The sequence below is a fragment of the Sander vitreus genome, chromosome 19 (genome assembly GCF_031162955.1).
Source record: "Sander vitreus isolate 19-12246 chromosome 19, sanVit1, whole genome shotgun sequence".
Taxonomy (NCBI): Eukaryota; Metazoa; Chordata; class Actinopteri; order Perciformes; family Percidae; genus Sander; species Sander vitreus.
In genome coordinates this window covers 1,936,035-1,963,630 of record NC_135873.1, presented here as the reverse complement: position 1 = coordinate 1,963,630, position 27,596 = coordinate 1,936,035, and the positions used below count along the sequence as shown (strand labels likewise).

The 27,596-nt window shown below is 38.6% G+C and overlaps 3 protein-coding genes across 3 annotated transcripts; all 3 read right to left on the bottom strand.

Moving 5' to 3' along the window:
- Positions 1 to 924: 924 nt before the first annotated feature.
- Positions 925 to 9,319, bottom strand: LOC144534249 (uncharacterized). The gene is made up of 11 exons (XM_078276079.1): positions 9,140 to 9,319; positions 8,246 to 8,439; positions 6,319 to 6,459; positions 5,632 to 5,770; positions 4,613 to 4,787; positions 4,329 to 4,470; positions 3,194 to 3,337; positions 2,925 to 2,977; positions 2,733 to 2,819; positions 2,502 to 2,581; positions 925 to 2,012 (listed from the first exon to the last, which is right to left on the bottom strand). The coding sequence occupies exons 1-11, from the start codon at positions 9,251 to 9,253 to the stop codon at positions 1,944 to 1,946; spliced, it is 1,338 nt and encodes a 445-aa protein (XP_078132205.1). The 5' UTR covers positions 9,254 to 9,319; the 3' UTR covers positions 925 to 1,943.
- A 1,026-nt stretch (positions 9,320 to 10,345) lies between these two features.
- Positions 10,346 to 21,145, bottom strand: LOC144534232 (uncharacterized). The gene is made up of 11 exons (XM_078276048.1): positions 20,919 to 21,145; positions 19,841 to 20,031; positions 19,097 to 19,234; positions 17,502 to 17,592; positions 15,939 to 16,119; positions 15,396 to 15,537; positions 14,616 to 14,759; positions 14,090 to 14,142; positions 13,736 to 13,969; positions 13,451 to 13,530; positions 10,346 to 12,278 (listed from the first exon to the last, which is right to left on the bottom strand). The coding sequence occupies exons 1-11, from the start codon at positions 21,033 to 21,035 to the stop codon at positions 12,204 to 12,206; spliced, it is 1,446 nt and encodes a 481-aa protein (XP_078132174.1). The 5' UTR covers positions 21,036 to 21,145; the 3' UTR covers positions 10,346 to 12,203.
- A 1,347-nt stretch (positions 21,146 to 22,492) lies between these two features.
- Positions 22,493 to 24,219, bottom strand: LOC144534327 (type-2 ice-structuring protein-like). Its single transcript, XM_078276196.1, has 7 exons — positions 24,178 to 24,219; positions 23,948 to 24,038; positions 23,536 to 23,586; positions 23,214 to 23,323; positions 22,922 to 23,056; positions 22,734 to 22,842; positions 22,493 to 22,626 (listed from the first exon to the last, which is right to left on the bottom strand). The coding sequence occupies exons 2-7, from the start codon at positions 24,006 to 24,008 to the stop codon at positions 22,559 to 22,561; spliced, it is 534 nt and encodes a 177-aa protein (XP_078132322.1). The 5' UTR covers positions 24,009 to 24,038; positions 24,178 to 24,219; the 3' UTR covers positions 22,493 to 22,558.
- Positions 24,220 to 27,596: the final 3,377 nt, after the last annotated feature.

Sequence of the window (27,596 nt, the reverse complement as noted above, 5' to 3'; positions counted from 1 at the left end):
CCTTTGTCAAACACCTAAAAACATGTCAAACTGTAACAGTTTTTTGTCCAGGTGTGTGTAAGTTAACTATCAGGGTACTGTCTTGCTTGTTTGATTCTGTTGAAAAATGCAGTTGATCTGGTTTTTTTTTGTCTGTTGTTATCAATGTTGCTCAACAGGGTGCGCTTGTTTCGGTTCATCCTTAGCACTGGGTCCATCAGTTAGAAGTCCAACAAAAAAACGGCTCTCGCCAACTGTTAGCTGAAACCAAACAAGCGCACCCCGTTTTGCTGTTTTACTTGACAGCGCGAAGGAATGTGAATACAAACAAAGAGGGGCCTGAAATGAACACTTTGCCAACAGCCAACATTCAGTTCTGCTCACCAGTCTGACAATTCAGAAACCTAGAACTTAATTGACTTCTATGGGCGAACAAAAGTTCGTAAATGTCTCCTATCGAGCTACAGTGGCTCGTAGTTGTCGCAAAACCATATTATCATCATTTCGAAAAAGTAGTTAGCTAATCCAACAAAAACATCAACCAAAGAAGTAATATACCACTATTTGAAATACTGTTTTAAATATTAAACCAGTAAAGCTCCATATCTCAGGTCAATAAAGGATCATTTAGTCCAGAGCTAGTCTTCAAATTTGTGCACACTTTGGCTCCTAGGAATATCTCCGGCTGGTAAAACTCTGGATTTGTTGGCTAGTTGGCCAGGGAAAGAAGTTATTTCACTCCCTGCAAACCAAACCAACAAAGAGTTTAATATCATGTGGCTTCATGATGAAAAAGTTTACAACCGAGTGATGTTTTATTTATCGTAAAACCATGACCTGTGTATTATTCCTAATGACATGCTGCTCTGGCTCGTTCAACTGGAAATAAAAAAACGATGTCTTTTAAACTTCACTGGCTCCTTTCATCTTTTTATTTTTCCAAGGGTTTATTTTGTTCAAATGAATTCCACTTTTGGGGGTTAATAAACAGACAAACAACAACACAAACATGTAAAGACACGAGCAGCAAAAACAGCTGATTGTTAATCAGATTAAGAAAAATTAAATATATTTGTCAGATTAAGAATCTTAAGAAGTAAACGATTATCTGGAAGATGTTAAAAGAACATTGCAATAAATTATTTTAATGAAAGAATCTTAAGTCAGGGTTTCCGTCTTAAAAAGTCTAAAAGATCAAAATCAAAATTTTAGGCCTTAAAAAGTCTAACATTTGCTGAAGTATCGTGTTCTAAGTCTTAAATCATTTTAAACAGGTCTTAATTTTTCTACGCCCATGCAACGCTACCTCTAATGCTCTTTTTTTTTTTTTTTATTCTGTGGTGTTGTAGTTCTTTCTTTCGCTAGTCCAAATATAATTTCGCTGTATTACGACTACAAATAAACAACATGTAACTTATATTGCAGCCAATCAGCTTTCGTGTTGTTGGCGCGAGTCTCTCGGATTGTAACACGGACATTAAACGGATTTTATTCTTCAGCTATGGAGAAGTGCAAGTTTAGCGATACTTGGCTTGAAAAACCTGAATTTAGGGCTTAGTTGATAATGTGATATAGGTATTAAATTTCATTCATAATTGTCTTAAAAAGTCTTAAATTTGACTTGGTGAAACCCGCCGAAACCCTGTAAGTATATTGGGTAACACTTCACTTGAAGAGTTAATGACACAGTCATGACACGGTCATGAACACAGTCATGACACGGTCATGACACATGAAGCCTAACTTGTCATGACAAAAACCAAATTATTACTCTAAATCTGAAAACTTGTCACTTCTGTTTATGCACCTTTTCCCCTATAAAATGAACCGTGATGATCAACTATGATTAAAATGTATATTTTCGGCAGTGGAGAAGCTGAACATGTTTAAACTCTGGCAGGCAACCGAAAACCAAATTGTCCAGGCAGTGAGGAGTCACTAAATATTCACGTTGTAACTCCCAGTCACACTCCCCCCACAGAGCTCAGAGTGAAGTTTAATGGCATCCCTTGTCTCGCCAGTTCATCTTTAAGCTGAAGGAGAAAACATTCATACATCAGATTCAGATATAAAATATAATCAAGGAATGAAAAATGTATTTTGATAGATTACGCAGTATATAAAGTCATTAAAACTAGCTCCTCTTTATCAGCTGCAACATTTAAGGGATGAACACATGAATGCATCAGTCATTATAATCCAATAGTATAATATATATTAATCTGAAATGGATCATTCTGCATAATGAGTAGGCTTTATTTTTGGTACTGTAAGTATATTTTTGCTGATACTTTTCTACTTTTACATGAGTAAAGTTTGAAAGCAGAACTTTTACTAGTATTTTTTTACACTGTAGTATTGCTACTTTTACTCAAAGATTGGAGTACTTCTTCCATCACTGCTTGCTCACTGAAAAATCAGACATTAACTGTAATCACTGAAAGTACTGCGTATTCAAAGTATCTCTGCGTGGTTATGTGATGCTGTGACAGGACTCCTACATAGATATGAATCAGACTGACCTGCTGAATGACAGTATTCCTAATGTCGTCATCAGACAGCGGAGACAAAGAGGAAATCCTCACTCTCAGACCTATGACGACTAGAAACAGTGACTCAACATTACAATATGGACCTGAAAAAAAGACTGTTGTTTACCTAAGTAACACAGACAAAGGCCAATGCATGTAACTAACAAAAGCTGTTTTGTTTGGGTTGTTCAAGTCAGGTTATAAAGGGAATGGTGCTCATACTCTGATTGGATGCTGCTGTGGTTTCCTTAGTAGTTACTGGACTAGTGGTTGGAGCTTGTGGGGTTGCAGTTGCATTTGATGATGGTCCTGCGAACAAAATGATTAAAAGTGAATAAAAGATTATTTACTTTATGTATGAAATCAGCAATGGAATTTGAAGCACGCACAGAAACAGAAAAGAGCTCTGCTCACCGTTTCCAATGCTTACAATGAGACACCGGAGCTCCGAGTGATACTTTGTTGGACTGAGGAAATAAATGAAGAGCTTAGTTACGAAATGGGACATCCATTTTTGAAGGAAAAAGTACAAAATATAACCAAATAATCCGGCTTTCCACTTACCCATTATGTTTAAGGGTAATTTACGAGAGCTTGTATTGCCAAAACAGCTTTCTTTCATCACTGACATTAGCCATTAGCCACCACTAGTACTCTCACACTATTTCCATGTTAAGACTGACCTGAGAACAGCTTGGACGACAAAACAGATGGGGTGGCTTTCTCCATCTTCTCCCTCAGACGGCGTCCACCTCAGGATGAACATTCCTGTTCCTGATGTAGTCTGGACTATGTTGTACGGCCCGCTGAACAGCAGCTCAGAGATCCTTTAACGGACAGATTAACAAAACCTTGTCAAGTTAAATCAAACCAGCAAAAACCAGTACCTGTCTTCTGTGACGAGATCAATACAACACTCGCAGGGCGATGATGTGTCACTTTTGATTGAAAATGTTTTTTCCAGCCTGGCATTGGACTAAGCATTATTTCTGGTTACACTTTACTTGAAGGTATCTACATAAGAGTGACATGACACTGTCATGAACGTGTCATAAACATTATAAACAAGTCATAAACGTTTATGACATAACGCTTCTGTTATTAAGTGTCATTCGGTTTTTGTCATGACAGGTTAGGGTTAGGGTTCATGTGTCATGACTGTGTCATGTGTTCATGACAGTGCCATGTCACTCTTATGTAGATACCTTCAAGTAAAGTGTTAGCTTATTTCTTTATTAAGTTTAGTGACAGTCGTTGTATGACTGGCTGGTGTGTAATGAGATGCCATCTTTTAATAACACAAAAAGATGGGGGGGGTGTATAACTGTGTGTCAATCACTGCTCATGCACACACATTCATTCTCCCTTGTGGGGGGAGGTGAATTTGAAGTAGAGAGACACCTCTTCCTGTAGTTCTCCGTCCCCCCTCTCTGTCGCAAGGACAATACAAGCACAGAACGGCCAATAAAAACACTTGCTTTCTCTGAAATGACCTGCTATTGGCCGAGCACAGACTAGATTATCTAAAGCCTAAAAACAGAGCCGAGAGTAGATGCAGAAGTCTAGTTTTCTCTCAGACCACTTGAATTACAATATGCTGAAAGATTAGTATAGTATTTTTGGTAAAACAATGCCAAAAAAAGCCTACTACAGCTACTACAGCTTTAAGGACATCGCCATTCTGGACTAACACATCCATGACATTTGAGTCAGTCACAGATGTTGACTATGCAGAGTTGGTATAAGAAGCTTCCACTAGAGGAGGTTCAACAAGACATCTGCTTTAATATCTAGTGTTTGTTTTTTATTTTCACTTACGTGGAGACATTTGCCTCTGCACTGATGTTGATTTCCAGGGTCTGATTGACAGAGGTGTACAGCCGAGCTCTGTTGGCTGGGGTTGGAGGCAGGAATTTGGGCAGATAGAGTCCCTCCGTGCAGGATGGCACTGCAGGGTCCACTGGAACAAACACACATTTCGTACCTTTCATTGTTAGCAGCAAACTCAAGTAACATGGTGATGTCCACTCACGGAAGATTACCCCGGCTAAAGAGATTTAAACTTAAGTGCAGCCCTGCCGGTTTGAAATGGGAAATCTGACCTTTTAAAACAAACTGGACAGGTAGTTTGCTGAGTGCGATGTTGGTTGTTCTCTCCCAGAGCATGTCAGCTTGAATCAAGGTGATAGTCTGCCTGGGAAAGTCCTCCATCACCAGCTGCACAGCGTATGGGCCTTGATCACTGCCACTGCTGGGGCTGAATGACAACGAACAAGACTGCAAAAGGATAATACAAACATGAAGATGAGGCCAACATTTCCTTTGGTGTAATGAAATGCATGTTAGTATTTATGAAATAAACTTTCCCGAAAACAGAAAACCACACTTTATTTTGGAGATAAAATTCACATTAGTCTTTAACATGATTTAAAAGAAGATGCTGCAGCTTCACAGGCACCACTGACATCACTGGGAGCGTGCCTATGTATGAATGTTTTTTTTCACTGAAAATTAGGCTCTATGTTCCCACAGTTCCCACATTTCCTTTTTCATAAATTTGTATCAGATTTTATCCCCCTAACCCCCTAAATTGAAGGGAAATGTAGGAACACAAGACCTAATTTTGAAAATGTTCTAGAAATATAGGAACATAGGGCTGGCCCCACATCGTTAACATCATTGCTACTGAATAACATAGCTCAGTATCTGGATTACAAGACATTGTATTGGACGCTACGTGAAAAAAGTTACGGTATCACCAAAGGCGTTCAAATTCCTCCTGTTCGGGACATAAATGTCTACACTAAATTTCATGACAATCCATCCTACAGATGATGGGACATTTAACCCAAAACCACAAATGTCAAAAAGTCAAAGGATCACCAAAGTCAGTAGGATTCATCCACTGAGGACAATGAATTTCTTTATATAATAATATTGTTAATCATATCGCAATTGCAATATCAGTCAAAATAATCGCAATTAGATATTTTCCTCATATCGTGCAGCCCTGCAGTATAGCATGGCTAAAAATGATTGCAACCACGGCTGCTCTTGGCTTCCTTACCCCTGAAGTCATGGCACTATTTTGACAACGCCATCTGTGTTGCAGGATACTCACTGACGAGAGGTTGAGAACAGAGGGCGTCGTGCAGGGGTTACACTCCGACAGTGCTGTGTTTCCATATCTGCATCTAACCTCGTCTCCGTCAGGGTCAAACGCCAACAGGTTGAAATCTCTCTGACAGTTTGAAGGAACCCTGAGAGACAGAAGTTACATAAACAGCTTCAGTTTCATGCTGTCTGTACTAAACACCATACATGAAGAAATGACATGGTATTAATGTCATTTACACTTTAGCGGTAGTGTATAAGAATACTGTAAGCTCTTCGCATACTCTTGTCTTCTTGCTCTGGAGGCAGGTCCCGAGGCTACTTGGTCTTCAAAAATCTTCAAGTTGTACTATTTTTTTGATTGACATACAGCAGTGTGAATGCATATATGTTCTTCAGATTTATGTTGTCCCTTATGTCTGTGGTCTGCTTTATTGTATAATTTGTTGATGTATACTGTAGCTTTCGTGTGCTTTTTAGAAGTGCTGTAATTAGGGAGTCCTTGCAAAAAAGAGCTTGCTTGTTAGTAGGAAGTAGGAATGCAGGATGGGCACAAAATGCAAATTGCCCCACCAATGCAAACATCCAAAGTTCATTCCCCGCAGCAGCATGGTGGTGCTCTGGTGTATGGTGGCATCTGGTGGCATGGAGGGGTTTGGGATCTAAAGGGAACAGAATAATTGAGCAGTGTTACCTCACAGCTGGCAGTATGGTTGTTTGGGGTGATCTGTTGGCTTGGCCGGTGTCCGACCGGTTCCTCAGTTCCACCAGAGTCACAGCTCTCCACCTTGAGATGCCATTCCTGATGTTGTTTACCCAGTTACCACCGTCTAAGCTGTGGAGGAAGTTCATGTTAAAGTCAGTCGTTACTGTGCACAGAATCTGAGTGTACTCATGTATTGTAGGTGTTTCAATACATTTAACCCCAACATAACGTGTGTTAATAAATGATTGGATTGTGTGGAAGAAAAGGTGGCTGGTTCAGATGAGTTTTATTCACGGCGCAGTGGAGACACAAAGTTCTCAAGAAGCGGTTGAATTCTCTCTGACCAGAATGAGTTCTCTGGTCAGGGTTGTATACAAGGTTGCAGAAGACATTCACTCACAAGACTATCTGAGTAGATTTGCACAGACCCAATACCGTTTGCTCAAAAAAAAAGAAAAAAAAGAAGAAGACCCTTTGTGAATCTCCGCTGGAGCCAACCTGGTCTCTAAACAAAAGGTCTCACTCACAGTGACCAAAGTAAAATGTTTTAACACTGAGCTAGACAAAAGGCAGACAGACTCAATTAATTCAGGAGACACTAAACGTTTGTTGATCAGAGAAAATAATAGGGACTTAATCAGTAAACAGAGGATATTAGGATAAAATGAGACTAAAACGGTTGGGTAATTCATTTTCTTCTACAATTGCCAGGAACCACTAGAACAGGGTGGCTGTGTCTCAGAGTGGGTCACCCCTCAACCACAAGATTGGTGGTTCAATCCCAGGCTCCTCTGGCCACATGTCAATGTGTGTCAGAGGGCCAGATGTACTAACGCTTTTGCGCCCACTTCAGGTGTATTTGTTTCGCAACGTGCACGTAAAAGCGAGGTACAAACAGGCTGCACTGAGGTAAAAGCGCAGACTTCCTGAAAATGGCAAATTGCGATTTTGGTGTCATGCATATTCATTCATGGGAGGGTGGAGGGGAAAGTGGGAGTTTCCGATAAAGAGATGCTAGGGGAAGCGTAAAGTGCGCCTATTTATGTATGTATGTACAAAAACCGCCCGTGAAAGCGCGCCTCTATTTTGCGGTGAAAATTCTGCGCCTCTTAAAAGCAGGTGTAAACCAGCCGCAAGCGGGTTTCCTCGCATATGCCTCCTGGTGAAATGGCAGCAGTAATCCGAGCAAGACGAAGACACAGGCCAAGGAGACGAGCTGAAAAGATTTTTGCCACAAGGATCGCACTTTTTCAGTTGAGTGAACACGAAATCATTAATCATTACAGATAAAGCAGCCATGCAATATTACAGTCACTGGAAGAAATCAAAGATGACATTGAATCTCCGACTCAGCGTTCACATTCCATTCCAGCAGTTGTTAAACTCCTCGCTACATTACAAATACTGGCATCAGGATCATTTCAAACAATCCAATGCTTAGGATAAGTTAAATGCAGGGATTACATTTCACTACATCGTATTGCACAATTGTCTGTGACAAATAAGAACGTCTCTTCTTCTTAACAGCAACGCAGTTCATTGGCGTCAAAGTCTCTGAACTGTATTGGACGTCACATCCTATCTAAATTGCTTCGCCCTGTCTCACCTGTATTCTGTGTTTTGAATATACATGTTTATTGCTTTCTCTTTGAAAAAATGGCATTCAAGTATACGCAAAGCTATATTTTTGACACTTTGGGGGAGAAACAAAGTTGACAGATACACAACATTGTGTTGTGAAGATGTCATAGCTTGTTCGCAAACAGTTTTTCAAATCCATTAGACAAGAAAACAATGAGGTAAAAGAGCTAAAAAGCCACATTAATTTCTGCTCTGAAAGTCACCTCTTTCCCAATGGGTAGACTACTGAAACATGGTATCTGATAAGTTATTTTTTTACAGTAGGCTCACTTACATAAGCTGAAACGGAGCGTTGCTGGGAACCTGCCGAGTCATGATTCCCTCTGTCTGACACCACTCTCCACTGCTCTCCTTGTAGACCTCGTTCAGCTCGGGAGCACTCTCAGTCCCACAAAAATACCCAATGGAGCAGGTCCACAAGGCAGAATCACTGCATAAGTGGAAGTTCAGCTTATAGCGAATGACCACCTGCAGCAATAAAACAAAAACATCCACGATACCAGGGTTTTCAGCCAGAAATTCCTCTATGCAGGAAAAACCCTGAATACAGAAGAAGGTACTTGTGCAGACGTTTACTTCATTTAGTGTTCACTGATTTAATGCCAGAAAGTAAATCCTGTTAGGGAAGAATTTAAATAGTATTTAGACACAATCTTTGTGTGCGGTCAACGATAAACTGTTGTTTTTTTAATTTCTTTAATTGTATTGTTGTTATTATTGTTGTTAGGGGTTTTTGTTTTCTTTATTCTGTATAGCACTTCAAAACTGCAGATAAAAACCATTATATATATATATATAAATATCCGAATCAGAAATACTTCATTGATCATTAATATGTTACAGATGAGTTACTCCCATTCTACAATAGAACTATGCTGTATATAAACATAGAGAAATTATAAGAAAAATAAGAAGTACGTAAAAAGATGTGCATTCTAACACAATATATTAAAACAATATTTGAAAAAAATTGAAATAAGACATATTTATAAAAAATATGTATACTACAAAATATATACGGTGTAAATAATAACTATGCTGAAAACTGGGATCTATGATCATGTGTGTTAAAATGCAAGAATAGCATAAATACATTTAAATTAAGATTTAAATTAATTAAGATTATTATTATCATTATAAAAGCTAAAGAAACTGCACTTATACGTACCGTGACAGATCCATCGTTGTTAGTCGTTTTTGGGGTATAGGTCATCACTGTCCCAAAGAAATGAGTCGCATGGGAGCTGCATGCAAGCAGCAGCAGCAGCAGAGAGAGTGACATTGTGAATGTCAGTGACAGTAAATGAATGCAAACCTACATAGACTGTTATGTGTGTGTCTATGTATGTCTGTGTCCCACACAAAGAATCTCTTTTTGGTCAGAAAATGAACCAGGAAGTCACCAGTATGAGGAAATTTCTCATGGTAATGAGATAATGATCAACCCTATTTCCCTGTTTTTGTGTCCAAGTGACTGAAACAACAATGTTTGACATTGGTCCAGTATTAAGCGAGATCACTGCAGTCGGCAGCGGCGAAACAAGCTACAACCTAACTTAATAGGCCAATTGTCCAGCTTGTATATACCTTCACAAAAGTGCTCGTTTTGCCACTGAAAGGCTCAGATTGAAGTGTCTGACAACATTATGGAAAGGATTTCTAAGGAGGTCGACCTTTCTGTTACAGAGTAAGTTCCTTATTTTTTAAACATAAAAACATGCGCGAAATTGTGTTCGCTAAACCCACCAGACTCCATGTAAATAAACAGTAATTTAAGCATCGTAAAATACACTTCATTCAAAAGTCGACAGAAACTAAATAAAATATGAAAAGCCATTTTGGGTCGTCTTTCCACTTTTCCAACTATCACAACTCAACACATAGTTTACCGATTTACATGTGAAAGTGTTGGCTCTATACACGCTAAAAGTAGGCTATTGTTTTTTTAATGGAGTCTGGTGGGTTTAGCACTAGCGATCTCAGAGAATGGTAGTTACCCTTTAACTGTGTTAACTCTAAGTGAAGAGGAGACCAATTAGCCAAATCCTGCTCGGTTTGTGTTTTGCTTAAAGAGGTCTGTAAAAGTCTTTGTTACTGTGAAGGTAAGTGAAGGTAAGTATTTGTTTAAAGGTAACTTTATATCCTCGAGTGTCGAACTGTCCAAATTTAATGGCAACAAGTTTTATGCAGGTTTAATTTTATATCCCGAGATCTCCCCAAACCGTTGTAACATATTACTAACATATATAACATTATTATTATAAGATGTGTTCCATGTCCCCTCTATTTATGCCCAGTATAGAGTAATTACATGTTACACATTTTCACTCATTTTTAATTTCTTTATGGTTTTTGTTTTACATTCACATTTTATTTTCAAGAAAAGTCTTGGTACATGGTTAACAACTATTTTTAGTATTTATTCCATTTGACACGGGGTAAAAACAAATGGCTGAATGGCTAAAAATCAGGAACATGTACAAATGTGGTACACCTGTCAACAATGAATACAAAGGAAAAAAGATAAACCTATCCCACACATGAGATTCTCAGACATGAATAAAATCTAAACAGGCACTTTGTTCATTTTTAATCCAAAAAGGCCACAAGCACATCCCAGATTTTACCTTTTAATCTACTAACATAGACTCATAAGATACCATTGCATTTACCCATTTTCTTCTCCTAATGCCTCAGCATATTTCTGGAAGATGCAATCATACCATAATAACAAAAAAAATGTACATTTTGATGTATTTTTTCTGTCCTCTAGGAACCGTTTTTAGAATTGCTTTTGAATTAATGTCAATTAATAACAGAAGTGTGTAATGCCAGTGTAGAACAATTAGTCTGTTTCAGTTTTGCACTGAAACACCTCACACTAAAAACACAATTCAACAGCACTACAAACTACAGCCTTCAAAAACGACCCTAAGAATTAAAAACTCAACATCATAACCTTCATTTAGGTATGACTGTTTATTAGACTTAGACTAAACCCTCTATAATTATATTTTGCTAGCTCTCATTTTAAGTACAGACCACTTTTACCTTTCTGTTGGCTCCAACATAGTCATATAGAGCCAAAATACTGCCATAAACATCAAACGTCTGTTGTAATCAGTCACATAATTCTTTCAGATCCAAAACCAGCCTAGGCAGTGGCTGAATGTCACTGCATCAAAACCACTATTGAAACAAGCCTCAGGGCTCCATTGTCAGACATAACCTACACCACTTTAGACGCCGTCATCACGCCTCTTGTGTGAAGACTACAACGAGCTGACGGACCAGTTCTTTACAAAGAGCTTAAGTGAATATGCACAATCACTGAGGTTAATCCGACAGATGGTTTCGACTCAGTGGTGACGTCTGTACGATATGTTTGATGTGTCTCTCTTGGCAATGGCTCCCACTGTTCTCAACAAATGTGATGACTGTAAAACTTAAAAACAGACAGTTCGGTTCAATAACTTATGACGATGAATAAATGTTGTAATTCTGAGAATTAAGTTGTTGTTTGAAACCACAATGCGAACCACACACCGATAATTGTTTTTACAATTTTCTCATGAATTATGGACATTTATCAATTTGTTAAAGTAGAAAAATTATGAGTACTGTAAGGGGTTTGTTTGCCAAATTTAATACAACATGGGATACGCTAGGGAATTAGTATTATCCCAGATTAACAGACATTCATATCATGGTTTGTGTGTTGTGCATTTTTTGGTTTGATTAACTTATTTGTTGTGTTGCCACCTAAGTTGTGACCTACAGTAGCTGTAATTGCGTATCTGTTATCTGGTTTGTTATATTTTTTATTTCTTTTTTTTAATCATGCATTTATTTTTTTAAATGGCTCTCCTGTTTTTGTATTGAGGACACTTTTGTATATAGATATAGTTTTACATATGTATGTGTCTATGTGTATAGCGTGTTAGTATATATTTTAATGATATTGATATCTAACAATCCTTATTATAAAGATAATTATGAAGCCATAATATAAAGTTCACATTGGACAAAAACATTTTAAAACAGTCAAATATTTACGTTCTTGGTATACATCCATGGTATTTACGCATTAAAAGCTGATCGTTACACCATATGCTGCTCAAACACTGTAAATATGTTTAAACGTTTTGAATTTGACAGGCAACTGGATACATTTCTCTCCAGGGGTCAATAAATGTTCACGTTGAACCAACAAGGGTCGCTGTGGTTGTAAATTACTGTTGCACACTACTCAGAAGGCGTACAATCACATTTAAAGGCAGTCCACGTCTCACCAGTTCATCTCTGATCTGGAAAAGAAAAAGAATGTGCCGCTGAGATATGATCATGACAACCATCACATATGATGTTCTGTGTAAAGGGAACTTTGTTATATTGTATGTACTTCCGAATCATCAGTTGTGTAGCTGACTTACAGCTGACACATTTGCATCGAGCCTTGTTTTTTCTTGTATTTATTATGAATTCTGTAGCGCCACTAACATACAATTAAGAAGACCTATTATGCTTTTCTGTAGTTTCTGTCATATCTATAATGTTACAATGTTGGATGTTCATATTTAACGTTGCCAAAGCTTTAAATAATGAGGTAAAATCATCTTTAAAAGTAATACTTTTTTTAATACTTTTTTACCACTGTTCTGAACGCTCTGGTTACATCAGTTTTTTCTACTCTCGGCTCCGTATCATGCCATACCGAGCTGGTTGTCTATAAATGGTTATCTGCTCCATGCAGGCAGGCTGCAGTGTTTACTTTACATACTGTAGCTACATGTAATGCCAGGGAAAGCTGTCTTGGCTTCTGATGTGAATTTCTCCCCAATTTCCGGTCACATTCCTGCTGGAACATATCCCATTGTATAGTATTTGATTTAAAAGCCTTTATTTGTGATTGTTGATGGTAGAAAGTGCTGCTATATTCCATTACAATCCACTGCTCACTACATAGCTACATGCTAACGCCAGGGAAAGCTGTAATCTTGGCTGCTGATGTTAACCTGTTCCCAATTTTGGATCATATTCCTGCTGGAAAATGTCTGGTTGTTGTATTTAGTTCAGACACCTTTATTGGTTTTACACGGTACAAAGTCCTGCTGTATACTCTGTTGTAGTCAGTCTCCACAGACTGTAATGTTACTGTACAGAGGCAGCAACAGCAGAACACAGATGCGGAGACTCTGAGATTGCGGAAATGCTGACCAATCAGAGCATAGTGGGCTTTATCGGCGGTGGGGCTTAAAGAGTCAGGCGCTCCAGCTGAGCGTCTCAGACAGATGGTGAATACACAGGTGCAGCAGCAATGGGCCGTTTGAGAAAAAAAGTTTTTAAACATTAAAGCATTTAAATATGTTCTAGTAGAAACACACAGGATAGGTCTCCTTTAAAACTGCAACTAGACCCAGCAGGTGCAGTTATCTAAAGCTTTGACATACTTTGATTTCTGATAAAATAAGAGTCTGACCTGTTGCATGACGGTACTCCTGATGTAGTCTTCAGACAGTGGAGATGAAGAGGAAAGCTTCATTCTCAAAATACCAACAACTAGAAACACAGTGATTCAACATTACAACACAGGCAAGAAGGGTGCTGAAACTGAGAAAAACTGACTTGACTAAGACAAGGTATTCTATGTTTAGGCAATTCAAATTCCATTGTTCTCACTTAGCTCCATCACTTAGCTATGTATAGAGTATGTCCATAAAGAGATGATTATAGAGTGTAAAACATCAACATTTGTCATACTCACATGGGTTTGAGATGTTGGTTATAGCTGTTGTGTCTTCAGGTGTAGTAACTGGTGGTGGACTTGCTGTAGTTGGCGTAGTGCTGGTTGATGTTAATGGGGTAGTTGTTGCAGGAATGGTCATTGTAGTTTGTGGGGTTGTTGTAGTTGGCATAGTGATTGTAATGGTTGTGCTTTGTGTGGTTGGTATAGTGATGCTGGTTGTTACTACTGGTGTAGTAGTTGGAAGAATGGTTGCTGTTGGGTGTGTAAACAGAATACAGAGATAGAATGTAGATCACACATGAACTTTATCAATACAGGAAATCAGCAATGCAATTTAAAACATTTACAAGAACAAGGAAAGGTTCAACTCACCGTTTCCAACACTCACAATGACACATCGAAGCTCAGACTGATACTTGGTGGAACTGTTGAGATAAATCAATACAGTAGCTTATTTACAAAATGATCTCACAAATTCTTTGTTTACATCTTTCAAGACAAAATGTATTTCATGCTCAAGCTCTCTTATGTCTTAACAGCCTGGACTCACTCTTCACATCAGGAAACAGTCAATAAATCATCTGCACCTAACCCCTGGTCTATAGACATTGATTTTATTTACGAATCAATCGTACAAGATATATGTTAATGTTAATTGTTGAGCTTTAGAGGTGCTGGCAGGTGGATTTTTCATCTTCAGACAGAGCCACACGAGCTGTTTCCACCTGTTTCCAGTCTTTATGCTAAGCTAAGATAACTGCCTTCTGTATTGTCAGTGGCATCAGTCTTCTGTCTTAAGTGAATGAGCGTAGAGAAAAAAGTAAAACGTAAAGCAATTGATTCAATGGGATGACATTCCACATTCTCTAAGGTAAGGTTCATGGGACAAGTGACTGACTTGGAAACTGCCTGGACAACAAAGCAGATCGGGTGGCTTTCTCCATCTTCTTGTTCAGAGGGCGTCCATCTCAGGGTGTACTGTCCTGTTCCTGATGTAGTCTGGACTATGTTGTGCGGCCCACTGAACAGCAGCTCAGATATTCTTTAACAAACAGAAGAAGTTTAATAAGAAGGTCAATAATTTACAAAAATACCCCACCCACAAATGAAGCAAATCAGTTTTCCGTGACATTATTGAAATGCAATTGCAATTCTCACCTGGCATCTGACTCAACTCTCTTTTTAATGCTGTTTCCTTCATGGCTGATTTTTGGTAAGTCACATCTGCTGTTTCAATGAAGTGGTCTAACCTTATTTTTAGTCTATGGGTCTAACCAGTTATTAGCCTTTAAAACTCTGAGCTTGTGAAACTACTACTGAAACAACATGGTCCTTATACACAATGTACTATAGGATGTATTTCATGTTTTCTTTTGGCTTTGAATGCGTACTGCATGTTTAAGCCACTGCGTATATCCTAACAGCACTATAGAGTTGGTTCTGTTGCACTTGTTGCACTCTTGTCAAACCTGTTTTGTTCATCAGTGTTGGAGTTACACACCACAGCAGATCAGATTCCTTGTGCACTTTAAAACCTTGGTATGAAAACCTTTTTGTGTGTGTGGCTAATGTGAAAAATAAGAAGTATTTCTTATCTAACCAGAGAACATTCTGCATCAGTTACCTGTTTGTATTTTGATACGTAAGTTCTTTTAAATTAGTTTTTTGTTGGACTTACGTGTAGAAATCTGCCTCTGCACTGATGTTGATTTCCAAGGTCTGATTGACAGAAGTGTACAGCTGAGCTCTGTTAGCTGGGGTTGGAGGCAGGAATTTGGGCAGATAGAGTCCCGCTGTGCAAGATGGCACTGCAGGGTCCACTGGAACAATAAAGAAAAGCAAAACGTTTTCTAAGGATGGCAATGCCAGTCGGTTTGTCCATCCACCGGTCAATCACCAGACTAGAATATTTCTGCAACTCTGTTTTGATTGCCACAAAATGTACAGACATTCAAGGGACCCATTGTGTTTATACAACATTTAAGAACTTTGAACTTTTTTTTGTAACGGTATGAGATTTTCGCAGTACGATACCCATATCAGAATATATCACGATTTCACGGTATCATGGTATACGGTATTACACAATTTATTGTTACAGTATTACCAGTCGCAATGGCCCTTAGAATAATGATCCACTCACTGAAGATCAGCTACTGAGATTATTTTTAAATACTGTGCAGTTAAAAGAGTGCAGCCTGCCAAAACAAAAACATCTTACCCCTTAAAGCAAACTGGACAGGTATTTTGCTGATAGCTTCATTGGGAGTTATGATTGTCTGCGACCCGTCGGTTTGAGTCAGGGTGATATTCTGCCTGGGAAAGTCCTCCATCACCAGCTGTTGGACGTACGCACCTTCAAAACTGTTAGCTACGGGGATGAATGACAGAGTACAGGAGGACTGCAAGAGACAGAAAGGGACATGAGGTCAAAATAAAGTATTTTCTGTCAAGTAATGAAATGCAGTTTGGAATAAAATGTTGCCTATAAGGGTATTTTATAATAATAATAATAATAATAATAATAATAATAATAATAATAATAATAATAATAATAATAATAGAACAGATAAATGAAAAAACAAATATTGAAACAAAGCATTGCCACACATGTCAATAATGTGTATAATAATGAAAAACAAAGCCATAGAAACAGATGTAGGTACATAAATGTGTATAACACAAACAGGTGTACAATATATACATACATATATATATTGCACATACAGACATTTAACTATGGGACCTTATAAACGTGTCATCCTAAAAATACGCACTTTTAAAAGTACAGTAGATGATCATATCTGTATAGGTAGTGCATTCCAGAGTTTGGGAGTTCTTACAGCAAAAGCCTGATCACCTCTAGTTACAAAATTGGACCTGGGAACAGCAAGAAGTAGCTGACTGTTCAGGCTCATAGGGTGTTAGGAGATTCATTAAATACTCTGGGGTCCAAGTTGTGCTTTAAAAGTAAGTAATAACATGTTAAAATCTATTCTAAAATGTAAATGAAGCCAGTGCAGTGATGCTAGGACAGGTGTAATGTGCTCAATTTTGTTATTGCTCATTAAAAGCCTGGCAGCAGAATTCGGAACCAGTTGTAGCCGTAAAAGTCTAGGAAAAAATGTATGACCTTTTCCATGTCACTGAATGACAGAAAAGATTTTATTTTGGAGCCTGTTCTCATTTGTAGAAAACAAGCTTGAACGACAGTCTTGAATTGGTTTTTAAAAGAGAGGTTTGCGTCAAATATGACTCCTAGGTTTCTGGCAGAGTGTGTAGCATAGGGAGCTAAAGAACCCAGCTGGGGTTTGAGTGCTTTAGTCATACAGTGTGGACTGATCAGTAAACCTCTGTGTTGAGTTGCAGATAGTTTTGATGCACCCAGTCTCTGATTTTGTTTAGGTAATTATGCAGGGAAATTGGGCTACTTGGGTCATTAGGAATAATGGGTATATACAGCTGGTTGTCATCCACATAACATATCTATAACATTATGTCTTTGCATTATGTTACCCAATGAAAGATGTACAGTAAAGTGAGAAAAATACTAGACTCAGAATAGAAAGAAATAGAAAGAAATCCATACTCTATGTTCAATTTCTTTAACCCAGTTAAAAATGCTCCAGTCTACATCAGGTTTCTTTGCTTGTTTTCTTAATTTGATCTTTTTTGTCACGCTGGTCGAAGCTTAAACAGTATATGGTTTGTGGCTCCAAAATAATGATTGGATTATAATGGTGTTATCTTCAAGCATCAGTGTCTGTGGACTTTGGCTACTTACTATTGTTACGTTCCCAAATCTGCATCTAACCTCGTCTCCGTCAGGGTCAAACGCCAACAGGTTGAAATCTCTCTGACAGTTTGAAGGAACTCTGACAGAAAGAAACATTGTGCAACCTTGTATTAATTACCATGTAAATCACAAGCCAGGATCAGTTTTGTCTAGACAAAGATGTATTAAAAGGTGCAATATGTAATATTTATACTGTATTACATCCAAACATTACCAAAATATGTCACCAGATAATAAGGAAACATGCTAAGCTGAAATACTATCTTTTCTGACAACAATGCTAAAGCCAGTATTTTCTCCTTTGGAAATTTCCGTTCCGTGATGGAATGTCTGTTTGTGTTTTGGTCTGTGTTGTTATCAACTGGCCATTCTGACAGCCGGGCCGGGTTGCCAGATATACCTGTAAAAATGCAAACTCAGCTGTAACAAATGTTGAGCTGTACAGCTACAGCTGTAACGTTAGTACAGCCATGGAAGCAGCAAACAAACAAACGGAATCAACGGAGGTAGATTCTATTCGACCTAAAAAACCTCAGTGTTTCTAAACAGTTGCATGACCAGAGACGTAACAAACCCCGGGTAAATATTGGAGATGTATTTGAAAGATGGAGACAGCTTAGAGCCCAAAAGGACGGCGAGTTGGCTAAATTTCCTCCTAAACAGGTAAGCATTAAGCTTTAGGCTAATTTAACACGGCTACAAGGGACAGGCATTTTCAGTCATTTCAACATTTGTGTACTAACATTGAATTATATAGAGTACTTGAGTTGGTTACTTGCAAAAGCAAATGAGACACAGCCAATGAAGTAATCCCGACTGGTTCTGGCTAACTGCGCCATGCTAACACGCCATAACTGCTAACACGCCATAACTGCTAACGTTACCGGAGAACCAGGCAAGTGGGTCACGGTTGTTTACAACGTGTAGCCTATTCAGCGGCTGTAGCCAACAAACGGTGAGTCATTTTAAGCCAAGAAAGGGTGGCTGTAAATCGGGTAGAGAGGACCGTGAGTTTGCGCTGTTTTTAGCGGTTGTGGCAGTCGTTTTATGTCGAGATAGGGTGGTTGTCAGTCGGTTACAGAGCTCTGTGTGAGCACAGGCTTTTATGACTGTCAATATAGCCAGCATCTAACGTTAGCTTCTCCGCTGCGCTGTGGAGTAATGTCTGGCTATGTGAGACTAGCGTCTAGCAACATTATTGGATGCTGCGGTCTCAGCCTGGCAACCTCTGTGAACTTCGTGTCTGGATGGAGGGGCCGGGGGAGATGACTCTCTCCAGTATTTGGATTTTGGACTGTAGTAACTATTTTAAACGCTAGCTGTCAGTATCACATATTGCATCTTTAAATGTCAAATTTCAGATTAGTGTCATTGTGTTGAAATTGGATACATTTTCAAAAAAATCAATTCTGGGCATAACAAGTTTAAATCGAGGGAAACAAAATACATTTTAGATAAAAATAAAACAATTCACACAGAGTCTTATGGTTTTCTTTTAAATGTGTTGTGACACATGAAATGGTTTTAAATACACAAAGTGTATAATCTCTTACTATAGACACAGAAATGGTGAGGAGGCTAACCTCAGATCTGGCAGGATGGTGGTCTGGGGTGATGTGTTGGCTCGGCCGATGTCTGACCGGTTCCTTAGTTCCACCAGAGTCTCAGCACTCCACCCAGATATGTTTTGTACGTTATCTATCCAGGAATTCCCGTCCAAACTGTCCATGAGAGAGTCTGTGTTTTAGCTGTGCTACACATAACCTGAGTGTCATTTCAAGCACTGAAACAATTAATACAACACATTATAAGTTAAGGTTTGTTTTCAAAAGAGATTTGAGGACTTTCAAAAAACCAACATCAACTTTTCAGCTTTAGCAGCAAATTATCTCTTTACACATTGCTCTACAAAAAATGTGGGCATCACTATACAGAAAGCTGAGTTTGTTCTGAAAATTTTCATATGAAACACATGGCGATCATTTATATGCAAATACCTTCAAAAGGTAAATTTAAGAAGATATGTGAAAATGCCCTTAGTCCTTAGATGGTTAAAATAAATAAATAGGTATTTTTATAAAATGCACATACTGAACCTTTAACTCCTAATACAAAGTGTGTTAATAAATATTATTTCATTAATCCACCAGAGCAATTCAATTAACTTTCTTGGTAGCGACTTAGGAAGTTTTTTGGGAACATTTTGGAGGTGGTTTTAAGTTTTCACCTTTAAGTGACTATTTAAAAATGTACATGTTTGGCCCTCTGTGAGGTAACTGTGAAGTATAATGTTTGTTTGTGGTTTTGCATTGTCATGGTGTACTCACACCAGCTGAAATGGAGCGTTGCTAGGAACCTGGCGAGTCATGGTTCCCTCTCTCTGACACCACTCTCCACTGCTCTCCTGGTCCACAATGTTTAGCACTAAAGAACTCTCATTCCCACAATCACCACTGCTGCAGGTCCACGAGGCATTCTCTTGGCAAGTGCTGAAGCTTAGCTTATAGCGTAGGACCACCTGTGGTATCACAATGACACAAAAAGGGAAGACTTCCAACTCTTCAAAGCATCCTGCAAATATACAATACTTAAATAAATCTATCCTGCTTTCTTAGGATTATTATTCAGGGTTCAACGCTAAGGTTTTTTTTTCACTTGTCCGGTCGTGCAAGTAAAAAAAAAAAAATCTACTTGCCCAAAGTCAATTTTTACTGCCCCCCCCCCCCACACAAAAAAAAGAAATCCCAATGAAAAAGGTTGAAAAAAGGCTTAAAAAAAATGTCAAAAAATATAGAACAAAATTTCAAACTTCGAAAAAATAATACATATAAATAAAGCATAAAAAGGTCAAAAAACGTCAAAAATGTAAACCAAAAACGTCAAACAAAAAAATGTCAAAAATAAAGTCAAATGTTGAAAGCATCCATTTTTTTTTGTTGAGAAAAACGTCATAGCATCAAGCGCCAACTCAATTCTTGATTGGCCAACAGCACATTCAACTCAAATGATTATGATACGATGATGCCTGAACTGGTAAGTAGGTTGTTATATTTACTTTCCCAACGCGTTTTACTTGCCCCGGGCCATCGGGCCCCCCTTATTGTTGAACCCTGTTATTACATGGTCCAGGGTCTAAAAGACACAAGAATCTCACATAAAGGTATTTTTAAGGGGAAAGCAGTAAACCCTTCATTGTACAGTTTATTTAACAAAAGATGTATAGAGAATCCACTTTGTTGCATTGTTCTCAGAATTTAAAATGCAGCGTTTACTGCACTGCACTTCTAAGTAGTTTCTGTTATCATGCATAGCTTCACAGTTAGACTTATTTTGTATTAGTTATATTATGTAGTTACTCTCAAACTTCAACAGGGGATTATTAAATTAGAAGGAAACGGTACGTACCGTGACAGATCCATCTGCGTAAGTGTTTTTTGGGTAGTAAGTCATCACTGTCCCATAAAAACTAGTAGCCTGGGCGCTGCAGATTGGCAGCAGCAGCAGCAGCAGAGAGAGCGACATAGTGAATGTGTGAGTCTCTCCACACAGAGCCAGTAAATAAATACCAACACTAACATATACTGTAGCCCATATAGCCTACTTCCAACACACACAGCCACTCCTTCACTCTCTCTCCCCTTTGTCTGTTGTGGCTGTCTTCCACACAGATTATCATTTAGTTTGAAATCAAACAATGAACCAGGAAACAGTGTGGTATGAGGAAAAGTTTTGTGTAATGCTGAGACCATGTATAGAGGTTCACTCCTCAACGCAGCGGCCGCAGGTTCGACTCCGACCTGCGGCCCTTTGCTGCATGTCATAACCCCTTCTCTCTCTCCCCTTTCAAGTCTAAATTGTCCTACACAAATATAGGCCAAAAACTAATCTTACAAAAAATACCTGACTGTTATACTAATATTATATCACACACACACACACACACACACACACACTCACACACACACACTCACACACACACACACACACAGTTAACCATAGTCCTCATGAATCCACCAGAGTTTAAAATTACAACACAAAGAAAGCGGAAGGTAACGGATATCGGCGAAAAGACATGTACCCGGCGGAATTTGAATGAAAAACAAAGCTATCCAGTTTACAATGATGTTTTTCCTAAAAACAAACAGACATCAAATCTTCACAGTGGAGACTTTTTTGCTTAAAAAAAACCTTGTTGCTAATTCATTTTGTTTCCCAATCAATCGACTAAAAGTTGCAGATCTTAAAGCAGTTACACTATTTTTGATTACTCATCTTCAACGTGGGGATGGATACATAAATGTATCCAATTAAATGTAGTCATTTCTTTTCATACCACTTATCACTTTGGACTCTGGGTAATTGTGATGCCATTTCTCGCTATTTTTACAAACCAAACAATCAATTAATTAATGAAGAAAATAATCAGCATAATGAAAAGAAATATTAGTTAATAGTATAAAATGAGCTCCAGCTCAACCAACTCAACACTAAAGTTCTGCTTTTACATCAAAGCATGAGTAATAATGATCTAATGAAATAATATAACAGTATCAGTACTTTTACTTAAGTAGTGGATCTGAATACTTCCTTCCCCATGGCCTGTAGGGCACTAACACCTTACCTGGCAATATTTTTGGGTGTTTTTTATTAATACAATTGATCCTCTAGTGTAACAGAATGCGCTAATGTGACTATATTGGTGTTTACAAAGAGGAGTTTAATGGGGTTGTATTCAGGTAGGATTATATAAACATATATATATATATATATATATATATATATATATATATATATATATATATATATATATATATATATATATATATATATATATGTAGGATCAATCAGACTCACAGACCGGCTTTTTTTCAATGCTTGAGCCTTTTAATTGTGTTTCAGACAAGAAAAAACAGTTAAGTCTTCAGAATGAAATGCCTAAAAGGCTACATTCTTTAAACAGTGAAAAAAGCAGGAAAAAAGTATGGATTACTAGATTCAAGAGGCTACAGATGATAAAGACACAGAACTCCAATTCCTAAGTCATGTTATTGCCTTTTAGCACAGACGAACGGCATGTGGTAATTGCAAGGCTGATCGTCAAATTTCTTCTGATCTGTAAAAAGACAGAGGGAGTTAGTTTGGATTAAATTGTGTGCTTTGTTTCTTAAGCTCAAATATTTCTTAAGCTACTTGTATATATATCTTAAGATACATATTTACCTCCAAAGTTCATCAACAGACAGTGTGCATTCGCTCGATTATCAGGCTGTCCTGGAGACCAGAAGTTGAACCTAAAAGGTGTACCATCACTCCAGAACCAGGAACCCTCCTAGAAGATGATGATACAGACAGTATGGTTTAGACACGCATTTTAGTTCTTTTCAGATTTGGCGTAATCAGTAAAATACCTGTTGTGCATCGGAGCCTCCAAGCCATGTGAGGGGATACATTTGAGTGATCCGCAGTATCATACTCTGAATCACGTGATGTTCTTCGAAGCTGTGCACTGATGCGAGGTTTCCACCATGGTACAGACAGTTTTTCTGCATGAGGACAGAGAAAGTGCAGTTGTGTGGAGCCACAGTACAAAGTAATAAAAAACTAAATTAGAAGAATATGTCGAACAACAACAACAATTGTAAAAGCAGAATGGACGTAGTGTCGAAGAATTTTGCACTGAATCCAGATCACCCTGTTTACCTCAGCATCCGCCCAACTCATGGCTGTTGGAACGTAGAGGAAACAGCGACCGCTGTAGCCAGTCCAACCACTTGGACAAGATGTAGACCTCTCAACGATATGACTTTTCACTGAAAACAAATTTGGGGAAAAACTAAACACAAGAGGCAAGGATCCAGGTTTTTTTATTTTCACATGCAGAAAACAGTTGCAGCTATAAATGGAGTTTACAAGAGCAGCTGAAACCGTAACGTTTCAGCTGTAAAAGGTGAAAGACCCAAACACTTTGCAGAGCTGATCATAAGAATGCATTTCTGTAAAATCTGAACAAATACCAACTCACCTGCCTGAACAAGTGGTCCTGTCTTCTTACCCGGCTCTGCTTCTGGAACAGCTGGAGGTTTGACACAGAACTTAGTGACTGAACTCTATGTGCTCCCTATTCTTTACAGTGAAGAAGGACAAGACTGATTACTTCCAGTCCTAAAGTAATTCCTCTTACGGTCAATTTGATGGGACTTTGACCCATGAATAACAAATCTCTCCAATGTCCAGCTAGAATAAAAGAGGAGGAGGCGGCATCGGCCTCTTTTTCAGGAAATATTGATAGTAATGATAAATAAAAGAAGCAACAGAGCAGGAGGAACGCTGCATGGATGTCAGTAAATAACAGGACATATTTAGAGAAGACTAACTAAATAAGTGACAAAGCATGTGCACAGTTTCTGGTGTTACAAACCACAGTTAATACTCACCAGCAGCTCTGGTCAGAGCCATCATGGCACAGACCAGTAGAGACACAATCAGCATCTTCATGGTTGAGATGATGCAAATGGTAAAAATGATCTTCAACAAAGAGAAACAGATGTGTTAGTGATATTTCTGAAGAGAGCCCCTTCGAGTACAGGACAAGAGGAAGTACAGATGATAATAGGAGACAACAGAGCATAAGAAACAAGGTAGTGAGAAAAGAGATGAAGCTAACCTTCTGCAGGATTATCTTCTTTCTTCTCAGTGTCAGCTTCAGTGTTCCTGTGTGGAGGTGATGAACAAGAGAAACACCAGCTCTTATATACAGTGAAATATCTATATATGTTTGCTTTGAACAAATATCTTCACCTACTCCACCTCAGTGTACTGTGTGTGTGTGTGTGTGTGTGTGTGTGTGTGTGTGTGTGTGTGTGTGTGTGTGTGTGTGTGTGTGTGTGTGTGTGTGTGTGTGTGTGTGTGTGTGTGTGTGTGTGTGTGTGTGTGTGTGTGTGTGTGATAAAGGGAAGGAGACCCCGCCATTTTGGCCTGCCACTACTCTCAATGCCTTTGTTGTTCTGGCTGGCAGCAGACGGTGCTGTCCAGAGCATGTGTGAGTAGGTTTTACTCCTTTTCCCCCTGTTTATTGTGTGCTTGCGTTTTGTTAGTAGATTAGGTTTTGGTTCTGTCATTTACTAACGCTGTTGTTCTGTTTCATTGTATATCGGCCTCTACCTGAGACAGCGGCAAGCTCGCCTTTACTTGTTGGCGTTCTCCACTGCTGTGTTACAAGCGCCTTCCATCCTTCCTTCAGTTATTTTTTACATCAGTGGTTACTCTCTGATTTATCGGGTCGTAACAACTAGTGAGCAAAAACTTGTTTTTGTAAGTTTGATGGACTGACCTTTTTGCTCCAAGTCCCAAGTGGAGCTGCTGCCAGGTGCAAATATTGTAATAATAGTGCTATAAGCTCATCATTATTAAGGCTACTTTTTTATAATAATCATGGAGTAATATCACTGTAATACTGTCAAGGAAATTGCAGGAAAATACAACTTATTACTAGAAAATAATTCTGAAATTCTTTCCTGACTAAATGCTTATTTTAAACTGAGAGGTTTTAAGGTAACTAGTGCAGTGAGTGATGAAAACGTGCCTGTTTGGAGTGAGCTGACTACTTGGCCTCCTTTATTGCTGCATACAGCTTTCTCCTGAACCTTTGTACCCGAAATAACTTACAGAAGGCACTTAATATGCAAACCTACTGTGTACTACTGACTTACTGTGTACTTCTTCTCCAGAGGAACACATTGTACTACTACATTTACCTGAAAGAGTAGTGTTACTGTTTACGTTGCAGATACAGATTTCACACACCATTCCTATAAAGAATGATGTGTCACCTGTAGACCTGAACAACTGAAGGACAAACTGTTTAGACATTAGATGGATGGAGAAGATTAAATATGAAATGATTATATTAAATAATAAAGTGCAACCTTTTCTGAAAAGGCAGAAAAAAGGGCGCTGCTGCATGCTTGGGAGGGGGGGAGCAGAAAGTCATGATCAATTTATGATGAAACAGTTCCAATAATATAATGGGACTCAGATTTAAAGTATAACTACTACAACCTTATAAAAAAAAAACATCTAGGGAACTATTCACTATTTAACCATTTAGTGGCATTTTCTAGCATGAAGGGCAGCCTATGGTACTGCACTGCATTTTCTCCACCGGAACTGCATCCTAAAAAAGGGACATTTTCAGCTCAGAAGCATAAATACCTCCAAAACAGGTAATTTTTTATCTTTGTAAACTTAAAACTGGGACACTGCCCCACGGGGGTCACTAGACCTAGAGCTGCACTGGGGCACAAGCTCCCCTAGGGGGGGTCCATGGGCATGCTCCCCTGTAAGAACATTTTGTGTATTTTAACATTTAAATGCATCAATCTGGTGCACTTTGAAAAAAATTCAGTCATCAATCTATGGATGGGAATATTTGTGCTGTAGCCTGAACTATTTTGCACTTCAGAATTTTAACCATGCACACACAGGTGGAATCGTTTCTTTCTTCATATTTTTGCATTAATGTCACTAGGAAGCATACCAGTAGAAATATATATTCATATTTGTAAGTGGGATATATATATATAAGTAAGTGGGATTGTCTGGAATCTGGCAATATAATAACCATTATGGTGGAATACACTGGCTAAGCAATTTACAAAAAATGTCTGTGCTGACATAAATAGTTTACATGAGAATACATTATAATTTTGTAGATCATGTAGAAATTATGTTGCAATTTCAAAACCGGATTACTCAGGGACCGCTTGTTGTACCGATGCATGTGTTGAGTGAAGAGTTTGTGAGATATTTCACAGAGAATAATGGGTGTGCAGAGATTTATGCAGAATGCAAATATGATAACATTTCATGTAAGTTTCAATGTTAATTTTCTTGCAATTTGTCACAGCAATGGGGTTAACACTTTTGCATGCGCCATATCCGTGTCACATTCTCATTAGGGGCTGAGCCCCCGTAAAGGTCTGATCCTAGAATCACCCTGCTGCTACTTCATACTTGTACTCCACTACACCTCAGAGGGAAATGTTGTAATGTTTACTGCACTACATTTATCTGACAGCTTTTGCTTTATTGCTTCACGCTGGGCTTGTTTCTGCAACAGCTCATTGAGTATCGGATACAATTAAAACTAATGAGGAAATATTTTCTTTTGACATTGGTCCAGTATTAAACGAGATCACTGCAGTCGGCAACGGCGAAACAAGCTACAATGTAAGTTAATAGGACGTCAATTGTACAGCTTGTTTTTACGTTCATAAAAGTGCCTGTTTTGCCACTGACAGACTCAGATTAATATTCTAAGTGTCTGACAACATTATGGAAAGGATTTCTAAGGAGGTCGACCTTTCTGTTAAAGAGTAAGATCCTTTTTTAAAACATAAAAAGTCCGCGAAATTGCGTTCGCTAAACCCACCAGACTCCATGTAAATAAACAGTAAATTTAGCATCGTAAAATGGGCATTCTAGAACATCTCTGAGCTGTGAGGCTGGCTCTGGCTGTCTTGAGCCTGTGCGTGTAGGGTGCACGACTATTTCATTCCAATTTCGGGTCTGTCAGTCACAGTGAAAACCGGGGACATTTCCGGGGACAGCTCCAGCCGGGGACAGATCACCGAAATCGGGGACTGTCCCCGGAAACCGGGGACGTCTGGTCACCCTAGGCTAGGGGCTAACGGTAACTAGCTATATATGTCCCGGGGGTGTTGTCAGCTCTCATCCCGAATGAAGTGTCTTTGCGCCGAGGGAGTGCGGCAGACAAACCGGGGTGTGCTAGCTGGCTAAATTAGCATTAGATTAGTCGTCTATCTAAATTTAGCACAAAAAGTAAGGAAATTTGTGTTTGGTCGATTATTTCTCTCTGGGAACAATGCTTTTTGGCAATAAATCTTATACCGTTGGAAAGGCTGTTTAGTTCCCTTTCAAATGGTGCCCCATTTGTAAGGAACATGCATTTGTGGGATGAGCAGCAGCGCTGAGTATGTGGGTTGCGCCCATGAAAAATTTGCCAAATCTTCTCTGTCAATGCCAAACAGGTTATTTTGCTGTTGCTAGTGACACTTGTTTTGA